This window comes from Bos indicus, chromosome 19 (genome assembly GCF_029378745.1).
Source record: "Bos indicus isolate NIAB-ARS_2022 breed Sahiwal x Tharparkar chromosome 19, NIAB-ARS_B.indTharparkar_mat_pri_1.0, whole genome shotgun sequence".
Taxonomy (NCBI): domain Eukaryota; kingdom Metazoa; phylum Chordata; class Mammalia; order Artiodactyla; family Bovidae; genus Bos; species Bos indicus.
The window spans coordinates 47,461,962-47,474,555 of record NC_091778.1 but is presented as its reverse complement, the minus strand read 5'-3'; the positions used below and the strand labels follow the sequence as shown (position 1 = coordinate 47,474,555).

Sequence of the window (12,594 nt, the reverse complement as noted above, 5' to 3'; positions counted from 1 at the left end):
AACATAATTTACTGAATTATGCATTTCATTTAAACAAATGTACTAACTGTAATACACATGAATTACATTAATTTTGCCTTCTTTGTATTACTAATTCCTTTTTATCTTCTTTTCTTAGTTGATGTATAGTTGATGTGTACCACTGTACCTTCTTTATTGCCTGTTTTAGTTTCCAACAGCAGCCCTAGCAAAGTACCACAAGCTGGGTGGCTTAAAACAACAGAAATTTATTCACTCACAGTTCTATCTGAAACCAGGGTATTGCTAGGGCCGTCACTAGGGGAGGATCCTTATCTCTTCCAGCTTCTGGTTACCCCAGGCATTCCTTATTTTGTGGTAGGCAACTCAGTATTTCCCTGTCTCCACATAGCCATCTTCCCTGTGTGCCTCTGTATTCAAATTTCCTTTTTCTTATTAGGACATCTGTCATATTGAATTAGCGCCCACCGTGATGACCTCATCTTAAGTTAATGACATCCACAAAGACCATATTTCCCAAAAAGTTCAGATTAACAGTACTGGAGGTTAGGACTTCATCATATCCCTTTGGGAGACACAATTCAACCCATCAGATCAGATCAGATCAGTCGCTCAGTCGTGTCCGACTCTTCGCCACCCCATGAATTGCAGCATGCCAGGCCTCCCTGTCCATCACCAACTCCCGGAGTTCACTCAAACTCACGTCCATTGAGTCAGTGATGCCATCCAGCCATCTCAACCTCTGTCGTCCCCTTCTCCTCTTGCCCCCAGTCCCTCCCAGCATCAGAGTCTTTTCCAATGAGTCAACTCTTCAAATGAGGTGGCCAAAGTACTGGAGTTTCAGCTTTAGCATCATTCCTTCCAAAGAAATCCCAGGGCTGATCTCCTTCAGAATGGACTGGTTGGATCTCCTTGCAGTCCAAGGGACTCTCAGGAGTCTTCTCCAACACCACAGTTCAAAAGCATCAATTCTTCGGCGCTCAGCCTTCTTCACAGTCCAACTCTCACATCCATACATGACCACAGGAAAAACCATAGCCTTGACTAGACGAACCTTTGTTGGCAAGTAGTGTCTCTGCTTTTGAATATGCTATCTAGGTTGGTCATAACTTTTCCTTCCAAGAAGTAAGCGTCTTTTAATTTCATGGCTGCAGTCACCATCTGTAGTGATTTTGGAGCCCAGAAAAATAAAGTCTGACACTGTTTCCACTGTTTCCCCATCTATTTCCCATGAAGTGGTGGGACTGGATGTCATGATCTTCGTTTTCTGAATGTTGAGCTTTAAGCCAACTTTTTCACTCTCCACTTTCACTTTCATCAAGAGGCTTTTGAGTTCCTCTTCACTTTCTACCATAAGGGTGGTGTCATCTGCATATCTGAGGTTATTGGTATTTCTCCCGGCAATCTTGATTCCAGCTTGTGTTTCTTCCAGTCCAGCGTTTCTCATGATGTACTCTGCATAGAAGTTAAATAAACAGGGTAACAATATACAGCCTTGACGTACTCCTTTTCCTATTTGGATCCAGTCTGTTGTTGCGTGTCCAGTTCTAACTGTTGCTTCCTGACCTGCATACAGATTTCTCAAGAGGCAGATCAGGTGTTCAGGTATTCCCATCTCTTTCAGAATTTTCCACAGTTTATTGTGATCCACACAGTCAAAGGCTTTGGCATAGTCAATAAAGCAGAAATAGATGTTTTTCTGGAACTCTCTTGCTTTTTCCATGATCCAGCAGATGTTGGCAATTTGATCTCTGGTTCCTCTGCCTTTTCTAAAACCAGCTTGAACATCAGGAAGTTCACGGTTCACATATTGCTGAAGCCTGGCTTGGAGAATTTTGAGCATTACTTTACTAGCGTGTGAGATGAGTGCAATTGTGCAGTAGTTTGAGCATTCTTTGGCATTGCCTTTCTTTGGGGTTGGAATGAAAACTGACCTTTTCCAGTCCTGTGGCCACTGCTGAGTTTTCCAAATTTGCTGGCGTATTGAGTGCAGCACTTTCACAGCATCATCTTTCAGGATTTGAAAGAGCTCCACTGGAATTCCATCACCTCCACTAGCATAGCATTGCCTTATTAACAATTACTCTTTATCCTGTCATTTTAGAGGTTGTTTTAGGGTTTATATCACATATTTTAACTTATCAAAGTCTACATTCAGGTAATACTGTACCATGTCACTTAGAGGATAAACCTTGTAATGTATATTTTTATACTCGTCTTCTCAGTCTCTATGCTGTTGTCATATATTTTACTTCTACAGAGTGATTAACATTTCCTGTAGTCTAGGTCTGTTGGTAATGAATTTTTTCAGCCTTTGTATGTTCAAAAGAAAGTTTTAATTTCACCTTTGTTTTTATTTTTGATTGATATTTTCATGGTATGGAATTCTAATTAACAGGTTTTTTTCTTTACATTGCTCTACTGTCTCCTTGTTTGCATTGTTTCTGATAAGAAACCTCTTGCCATCCTTATTTTTGTTTCTGTGTATGTAATCTGTCTCTTTTCTCTGACTCAAGATTTTTTCTTTATCACTGATATTAATCCATTTGATTATGCTCTAGTGTGTTTTCTCCTTTCTTCGGCTTCAAATTCATTGAGCTCCTTGGATCTGTTAATTGATAGTTTTCATCAAATTTAGCTAATTTTTGGCCATTATTTCTTCAAATACTTTTACTGTCCATGTCCCCCTCTCTCATTCTACAGAATAATCCCTTGATGTGGCTGTTCGAACTTACAGGGTAATAACTTCTCAGGTATCAATTGTTCGAGTAATATTTATTTAGCAAATATCCCACATTTAGACTATGTCTAGCTTTCTTTTTCCTTCACTTGCTATAGTTCCAAATAAGGACTAAAGATAATTGGTTTATAGATGTTTACTATTTATTGACCCAGAACTTTTATGTGGATTGTTTTATGTTTGAATGAGCAATTTAAATAGAGTGAAGTCTGTGCTTTAATTTATATCATTTTATGGTAACAAGAATAGTTCTTTAAATGAGTTTTCATAGGAGGGTGAGGAAAGGATTGATCTCATCAATTTTAGAATACAAACATGTCGAATGCATATTTTTAATAAACTTGAAATAATAGTTAATGGTCATAAACAGGTTTTTTAAATATCTACTTTTAAAACTTTTTTAGTACCACACCTCAGGTATTGAGCCCCACTATCACATCTCCCCCAAATGCACTGCCTCGAAGAAGTTCTCGACTTTTTACTAGTGACAGCTCTACAACCAAGGTAATTTAAAAATTTCTGTATATCACATTTATTTAATACTTCCTCCTCTGAAACTTCTGTTCATTGATGACTCAGTCTCTAATGAATACATTAGGAGACTATTTAAAATTTTTTTAATGTTAAAATTACAAAATTACAGAGATGGAGAGGAGATCAATAGTTACTAGGAGTTAGGACTGAGGGGAAGATATGTCTTTTATAGCATAGCACAAAGGAATTTCTTTTTGTAGTGGTAGAATAGTCCTGAATCTTTATTGTGGTAGTTGATTAAATCCATACATGTAACACAGTTTCACAGAACCAAAATTTTTTAAAAGGTCCATGTAAAAACTGATGAAATCCAAGTAAGATCTATAGTTTTAATTGCTAGTATTGCAGCAATTCCAGTTTCCTGGATTTGATGGTATACTGTGGTTATATCACATGTTTCCATTGGGAAAGATTGTGGGAAGAGTGAATGAAAATTTTTTGTTTTCTTTGCACATTTCTTTGGACAGCTGGAAAGTTGTATACCTTTGGTAAATTTTCTTCATCCATTGACAAATATTATGGACAGTCTTTAATTGTGACATATAGATCAGCAGTTTTATACCTTACAGATTTCAGTGCTCTGAGACAATTAGGTAGTTGTTGTATCTCCTTACTTTCTTATTTTTAATTAATAAATGAAAGTGATATACTTTGAATAAAGAGAAATGCTTAAAGCTAATGTACCTTAAATACTAGTCAATATGATTTATTTTCAGAATTGTTGCATTTCAAATTAAGTAACTTTGAAGACTTTGTTTTTATAAAATTTTTTCTGAGAAAAATATAGATCAGTCAAAACCATATGTTTATTTATATCTAATACTTAAAAAAAAGGGTTAGATAGATGTTTAAAATACATGAGTATAACAAGTATGGAATTTTCCTTCTTGTTACAGGAGAATAGCAAAAAATTAAAAATGAAGTTTCCACCTAAAATCCCAAACAGAAAAACAAAAAGTAAAACTAATAAAGGAGGAATAACTCAACCTAACATAAATGATAGCCTGGAAATCACAAAATTAGATTCTTCAATCATTTCAGAAGGAAAAATCTCTACAATTACACCTCAGATCCAGGCATTTAATCTACAGAAAGCAGCAGCAGGTCTGTTTTAAAAGCTTAAAATCTTCTTTATATTTTATTTTATTCACTGGTTTTAAGTAAGTTTATTTATGTTCATTAAATAAACATTTTTTTCTGGGTAGATGTTGGCTTTTTTTTTTTTCTTTTTCTTTTTTATTCATTTTATTATTTATTCATTTTTGGTTCTGGCTGTGCTGGGTCTTCATTGCTGCTGTGGGCTTTTTCTCAGGGGCTACTCTCTAGCTGTGGTGCGTGGGCTTCTCATCTCAGTGCAGTGGCATTTCTTGTTATGGAGCACAGGCTTTAGGTCTATGGGCTTCAGTAGTTGCGGCACGTGGGCTCATTTGTTGCAGCTCCCAGGCTCCAGAGCTCTGGTTCAATAGTTGTGGTGCACGGGCTTAGTCGCTCTGCGGCATGTGGGATCTTCCTGGACCAGATATTTATTGAACCTGTGTCTCCTGCATTGGCAGGCAGATTCTTTTCCACTGGGCCACCAGGGAAGCCCAGTGTTGGAAAGTTTAATGAAATATTTTTTAATTAGCCTTCCTAGAAAACCAGGCAGCTTTATTGTGTTTTTTTTTTTCCTTTGTTTACTACATTATTTTCTCCCAGAAGGTTTGATGAGCCTTCTTCGTGAAATGGGAAAAGGTTATTTAGCTTTGTGTTCATACAACTGCAAAGAAGCTATTAATATCTTGAGCCACCTACCTTCTCACCACTACAATACTGGTTGGGTGCTGTGCCAAATTGGAAGGGCCTATTTCGAACTTTCAGAGTACATGCAAGTAAGTGTTTAAAAAGTTACATATGCCTTTCTAGAGATAATTTAAATTTAATTAAAATTATGTTTGAGAAGGCTAGATCTAAAGGGTCAATATTTATTATGTAATGTCTTTATTTTGTCAATATTAATAACTTATCAGTTCACTTCTTTCTCATGTTAAGGGTAATTTGAATTCTTTGGGATTACTTGAGATAGATTTGTAGAGAACCGAAGTAATTCTTACGTGGAACATTTGTACTCTACTTACTTGGATCTGAAAATATGTATTTACCATGTAATAGACATTTATAATGGAGAAGGCAATGGCAACCCACTCCAGTACTCTTGCCTGGAAAATCCCATGGACGGAGGAGCCTGGTAGGCTGCAGTCCATGGGGTCACGAAGAGTCGGACACAACTAAGCGACTTAGTAGTAGTAGTAGTAGTAGACCTTTATAATCAAAATTCTTTCTACTATATAGAGAGCTTACTGGGATGAATTTTTGGTACTTAGTATGTTTTATAAACTTAATACAATGAAGAAAGTTGTAAGTAATTGAGGATATAATGTTCTTATTGTAAGATTTTATCATTTTAATTTTAATCATATTTGTTGCTTATCTGTTTAAATCAGGAAAGGAGAGGATGATTAACCTAAAGCCAAAGAAAATTCTAATTTATTCCCCAGTTCTACTTTCAAAGCACTTCCTCCCCCACCTCTAAACTTAAATTAGAAAAACCTTTATGATGCAAGATACTGGATGCTTGGGGCTAGTGCACTGGGAAGACCCAGAGGGATGGTATGGGGAGGGAGGAGGGAGGAGGGTTCAGGATGGGGAACACATGTATACCTGTGGCGGATTCATTTTGATATTTGGCAAAACTAATACAATTATGTAAAGTTTTAAAATTTAAAAAAAATGTTAAAAAAAAAAGAAAATGCTCAAAAAAAAAAAAAAAAAAAAAAAAACAACTCAACATTCAAACATGGCATTTGGTCCCATCACTTCATGGCAAATAGATGGGGAAACAATGAAAACAGTTTCAGACTTTATTTTCTTGGGCTCCAAAATCACTGCAGATGGTGAGTGCAGACATGAAATTAAAAGACACTTACTCCTTGGAAGGAAAGTTATGACAAAGCTAGACAGCATGTTTAAAAGCAGACATTACTTTACCAACAAAGATCCTTCTAGTCAAAGCTACGGTTTTTCCAGTGGTCATGTATGGATGTGAGAGTTGGACTGTAAAGAAAGCTGAGCACCAAAATATTGATGCTTTTGAACTGTGGTGTTGGAGAAGACTCTTGAGAGTCCCTTGGACTGCAAGGAGATCCAACCAGTCAATCCTAAATGAAATCAACACTGAATATTGACTGGAAGGACTGATGCTGAAGCTGAAGCTCCAATACTTTAGCCATCTGTTGTGAAGAACTGACTCATTTGAAAAGACCCTGATGCTGGGAAAGATTGAAGGCAGCAGGAGAAGGGGACTACAGAGGATGAGATGGTTAGATGGCATCACTGACTCGATGGACGTGGGTTTGAGCAAGTTCTAGGAGTAGGTGAGGGATAGAGAAGCCTGACGTGCTGCAGTCCATGGGGTCAGATAGAGTCAGACATGACTGAGCGACTGAACTGAACACTTGATAATGTCATTTATATTGACCATTCTAAAATTGGTATCTACCACATAGATGGAAAGTGGAGGGCATAGTTTTCTGTTTCATTTATAATTCCCAGATTGCTGGTGAATGTAACATCTTTTCATAAGATTGTTGGTAGTATTGAGTAATGAAGTCAACCCTGGTGTCAGACTTCTGTATTCTAACCTCAGCTAACCCTTTACTAACTCAGTGATAGTGGGTAAGTTACCTAACTTCTGTGAGTCTCAGTTGCCTCATCTGTTAATGGGAATAATATACCATAGACCTCAGAGGGGTGTTAGAAGGACTAAATGAGATAACACAAGTAAAGAATTTATTGTAATAAAGAAACAATACTAAGTAATCTCAATGAAAAAAAAAAGAAAAACCTTTAAAGCTTTAAGAAACATAATAGAAATTATTTAAAGTTGATAATAAGATCACTTGTTTGCCCTTTTTACATTCAGCATGTATTTGAGTGCATGTTATATCCCAGACTCTCTTCTATACTGTAATATAGCTAGACAGATAATTGCTTGCCTTCATAGAGTTTACTTTCTAGCAAGTGTGCATGTGCTAAGTTGCTTCAATTGTGTCTGACTCTTTGCAACCCTATGGACTGTAGCCTGCCAGGCTCCTCTGTCCATGGAATTCTCCAGACAAGAATACTGGAGTAGGTTGCTGTGCCCTCCTCTAGGGGATCTTTCTGATCCAGGGATTGAACCCATGTCTCTTAAATCTGCTGCATTGGCAAGCAGGTTCTTTACCACTAGTGCAACCTGGGAAGCCTCCTTTCTAGTAAGAAAAATTGTAAGCCAATAAATGTATAAGGACATATAGCAATAAGTCATGTGAAGGAAAAGTGAAGCATGGTAAGGAGACTGGGGAACAGTGAAGTATGGTGCTATTTTTTTAAAAAACATGCTCAGAGAAAGAAGATTATTATTGCTCCTTTAAGGAGCCTTGCAGAGCTCTAGGGGTGTAGTATTCTTCCAGGTGGTGAATAAATCCAGAAGATACCTATTCTTGTAATTTTGAGTAATAAAGAAAAAAGAGTTGTAGACAGCCTTTTTCATTGCTGGATTGTGATTTTTTTAATTGGTACGTAGGTAGAAGTGGGGTTTGGCAAGCCTTTTCAAAATTACTTGTTTCATGGGTTCTTAACATGAATTTTTTTGTTACCCCTAATCATAGAGCAGATATAGACCCAGATATTTAAAGGAAATCTTTGTTTCAACTTAGTTTTTTGTTTTGTTCCAATTTTCCTTTCTGTCTGTGGCATAATCATTTTTCAGAGGAAACAATAGATTCTGAAAAATTTTAAACCAGGTTACTAAAACCTGTACTTGACAGGTTGTTAGGTCTATTTTCTTGTAACCAGTGTGTGTTTGAAAAAATGAAAAACTTATCTGTATAACTTTTAAGGATTTTCAGGGGAGTCACAAATTTAAGCTAATTCTGGATGATGTATGGCCATATCATAAGAATTCCTATTCTTATGGCCATATCTAAGCATTCCTATTTTTCTAGTTGTATGAATGCTATTTCCTTATCTTGTCATCTTCATTTCATTAAAAATAGACCTGATATTCCTTATTCTAAACTAAGTTTGACTTTCAGAATTTTTAACGAATTGATAAACTGGGGAGCTAACTGGTTTCATATAGCCCAAAGTGTCAAACTTCAGGGGAGAGAAGCACAGTTCTGGAAGCTGTGAGTGTGGCAAGGAAAAAACTTTGACATGGTAGCTGAGAAGGGACCCTAAAGTCAAGAGAGTGCTGCAGAAGAAAAAGGAATTTATATTAGGCAGGGACTGTGGTCCCTAGCAAGTACGACACTGATGGAAATATTCAGTGCTCAGTATGCCATAGGGTTGACAGCCACCCAAGCCTATTTTTCCCCTAAAGTGTTCAACTTAACCTTTTGTACGTATACATTTTGTAAATGTACAGAAATAGATTTTCTATTGCAGAGGTCACTCGTCTCTCACCTTTCCAGAGAGTTATTCTATAAAGCTGCTATAAAAACTTGGAATAATGTTTTTTGAGAATAAAATAATTGACTTCTTTTTAAATTTGTCTGGATCTTTCTTCTTTCTTTTTGGTGGAAACAATTTTTTTTTTCCCCAGAATTTATGTTCCTACCATGACTTGTGTATAAAAACTGGGTTAAGTATAAATATGATTGCATCAATATTTGACCTACCATAGAAGGTTACTCAGTTTGGCCGTGTGTTGGTGCTAATTCACATAAAATTCACGTGTAAAGCAAGGCCGCATTTAGGTCCTATGAGAGTAGTGCCCAGCACTCTCCCAGTATATATGTAAATTGTATCAACTTGTTTTCCTCTTACTAATTTTTGTATTTCAGGCTGAAAGAATATTCTCAGAGGTTAGGAGAATTGAGAATTACAGAGTCGAAGGCATGGAGATCTACTCTACAACACTTTGGCATCTTCAAAAGGATGTTGCTCTTTCAGTTCTTTCAAAAGACTTAACAGATATGGATAAAAATTCACCAGAGGTAAATTAACTGAAGCACTTCGTTCATGTTTGTTTTTCTTTTCTTTTTTTTTTTTTTGCTGCATCGGCGTGGCATGTGGGATTTTAGTTCCCCAACCAGGGATTGAACCCAGGCCCTCAGTAGTAACAGTGAGGAGTCCTAACCACTGGATCACCAGGGAATTCCCTGCAACTGTTTTTTGATTGTCTTTACCAAATGGGAATGACCCAAATCATTAATTTAGTTTCATCCATGCTTATTTTTGCATTTTTCTCTATAGGCCAAGAGAAGGAGAAATCCTAGAATATATGGTACAGATTCATAAATAGAAAAATCTTAAAGCAGATATTTCATTCAGGATTAATCAAGATTTGGTTATACTTGCTGTTGTCACCAAGAGTAGAGTTCATTAAACAGAAATAGAGATTTTAAAGTGCTCATTTTAAATTAAAATAATAATTTTAACTGTCATTTTAAGGCATAGGCAGGTTATTTACATGTTTCAGTCCTATAAGGGTTTTATTTCCTTGCATCCCAAGAATATTTAGTGGTCCCTTTGTAACACATTTAAACTTAGAATTTAAGAGTCAGTTCTCATTATTCCTGGTAGTTAGGTCTATAGTTTCCATGAACGCTAAATTGACAAATACTGAGCCATTACTCCTAGGAGAAATATACACACACATATCACACGTGGGTCCACCAATGATCACTAAAGCACTGCAAGTATTGATTTTGGTTTTACAAGTTAATTTTAGAAAATAGACAGATTTGCAAATATGGAATCCTTGAATAATGAGCATTGACTATATCTATTAAAGCTCTTCAGTTGTTGTCTTTCTGTTCTACGTAAGATCTGAGTCTTGATTTTAGTCATAGATTGCTTTTGTTAGAAAAAAATAAATCAGAATTTTAATTATGCATTTGGTTTTTGTTTCCTTTTTTTTTTTTTTAAGGCCTGGTGTGCTGCAGGGAACTGTTTCAGTTTGCAGCGGGAACATGATATTGCAATTAAATTCTTCCAGAGAGCTATCCAGGTTGATCCAAATTATGCTTATGCCTATACTCTATTAGGGCACGAGTTTGTGTTAACTGAAGAATTAGACAAAGCATTAGCTTGTTTTCGAAATGCTATCAGAGTCAATCCTAGACATTATAATGCATGGTAAGTGCTAACAAAGTGCAAAGACAGTGTCTTATTAATGGGGCTGGTACCCAGTAATTTTTCTTGTGAGATTATTTCTTTGTTGTCATAAATTTGAAGAATGGTACATACTGGTTGGTAGCTTCTAACCTAAGTGGTTTTTTATGTGAAATTTATACCTTTAACAAACTCCTAACTAATGCCAATAGAATTCCAGATGCTTATATTGAACACTTTCTACTTTTTCTCCTACTAAACTTTTGCAAGTATTAATATCTGGTATTGTTACTTTGATTGTTAAATCAAAATGGTGATGAAAATAGAGAATGGTTCTCTATCATAATTATAATAACAGTATAATTCTTCTATTATCCAATAGGTAATTTCTGCTACCTTTTGGATAATAGAAAATAAATATAGAAAACTATCCATAGTTGTTGCTCTTTGGCAGATTTATTAAGTATTAGTTCTGGTTTATTAAGTTTATCAAGAATGGTCCAGTTTAAGTAATATCTGTTTTACTTTTTTATACTTGTGCGTAAGTAGATGAATAGGAAGGTTAATCTATTAATGATTGGGTTAATCATAGCAGTTTCTAAATCTGAAGCACTAGATTACTGAAATATATTTTTTGATTTGTATATGTGTTTTTTAATGAATTTTATCTCATTTCTAAGTAGTTACATTGCCTGAAAGATGGCCTGATGAGTACTAGCTTCTGTTGACCAGTTAAACAGTCAGGCTTGCCAACATTCACATAAAATTCTCTGTGATATTTTCAGAGCTCAGTTCTTAATAGGACTTGAGTTGTTTCTTAAATGTGTAGTTATCTGTTCTGCCATATTTCAGTAGTTGCATTCTTAACAAAATTTACTGTATCAAAATTGTTATAAAAATAATTGTTGCATTTAGAGAAAAGGAGGTATATTCAGACTAGCAAGCTTTTACTGGGAAGACTTTCAATATTGAGTTATTCAGGTAACTAAGTATTTAACTAAACTAAGCAAATTTATTTTTCCAACTCCAAGGTGAGTAGTCTTTCTTTAGTTATCTCCATTTTCACTATTATTAGCACAGAACTTTTCATACCTTTTCTTGATCTCTAACATAATTATAATAATCATTTGTTGATTATTCCCCTTCATTATTACCTAGTTTCACCAAGAGGGATCCTTAATGTAAATCCGTCACAATGTATTTGATGTTTTGAAAATTCAGGGAACATTCCTGTATATCATCTTGATACACTGTTGCATAGTCTTTAAAATGTGTAATTTTGATATCTATGTGAAGCCTTTAAAAATTATAATTTTGAAGTCTATAAGTTTTGAAAGCTATAGGAGCATATTTTTCATACAGTGAGTGGGGAGAGGGTAAGCAGACCATTAACTATGCATACTGTAATCATAGTATAAAATATATATGTATTTGGACAAATAATATGGGAGTAACATTATTAGGAATTTAGGGTCTAGAATCATCGAGGGAGGATCTGAATAGAATACTTGTGTGTGTGTTTAGTCACTGAGTCATGTCTGACTTTTCACTACCCTGTGGACTGTATGTAGCCCACCAAGCTCCTCTGTCCATGAGTTTTCCAGACAAAAATACAGGAGTGAATTGCCATTTCCTCCTCCAAGGGATCTTCCCAACCCAGGGACCAACCCTAGGTTTCTTGGAGCTCTTGTATTGCAGGCTGATTCTTTACCCACCCTTCAGTTCAGTTCAGTTCAGTCGCTCAGTCGTGTCCGACTCTGCAACCCCATGAATTGCAGCACACCAGGCCTCCCTGTCCATCACCAACTCCCAGAGTTTACTCAAACTCATGTCCATCGAGTAGGTGATGCCATCCAGCCATCTCATCCTCTGTCGTCCCCTTCTCCTCTTGCCCCCAATCCCTCCCAGCATCAGAGTCTTTTCCAGTGAGTCAACTCTTTGCATGAGATGGCCAAAGTATTAGAGTTTCAGCTTTAGCATCAGTCCTTGAACACCCAGGACTGATCTCCTTTAGAATGGACTGGTTTTATTTTAAAATGTGATTGATAGCAATACCTATCTCCTTGGTTCCATCTAGGATTAAATAAGGTAAATCAAAGAATTTAATAAAATTATCAGCAGACACATGATAATCGCTCAGTAAAAATTAGCTATTAAATCTATATTGTAGTGGTAGGTCTAAGGATGTGGTTTCTTTTTTTCTAGTT

The 12,594-nt window shown here is 36.0% G+C and overlaps 1 protein-coding gene across 7 annotated transcripts in view; it reads left to right on the top strand.

Annotated features, from left to right (window-relative positions):
- The window catches only part of CDC27 (cell division cycle 27), a 57,801-nt gene that overhangs the window by 33,363 nt on the left and 11,844 nt on the right, over positions 1-12,594 (top strand). For 4 of the 7 annotated variants that reach the window (XM_070773694.1, XM_070773695.1, XM_019981715.2 and 1 more), the window contains exons 10-14: positions 3,124-3,223; positions 4,150-4,357; positions 4,949-5,121; positions 9,115-9,267; positions 10,203-10,411. In XM_070773694.1, coding sequence (XP_070629795.1) covers positions 3,124-3,223; positions 4,150-4,357; positions 4,949-5,121; positions 9,115-9,267; positions 10,203-10,411 — 843 coding nt within the window. The remainder of the gene's footprint in view (positions 1-3,123; positions 3,224-4,149; positions 4,358-4,948; positions 5,122-9,114; positions 9,268-10,202; positions 10,412-12,594) is intronic. The other 3 variants (XM_070773696.1, XM_019981716.2, XM_019981718.2) reach the window with 1 other exon arrangement.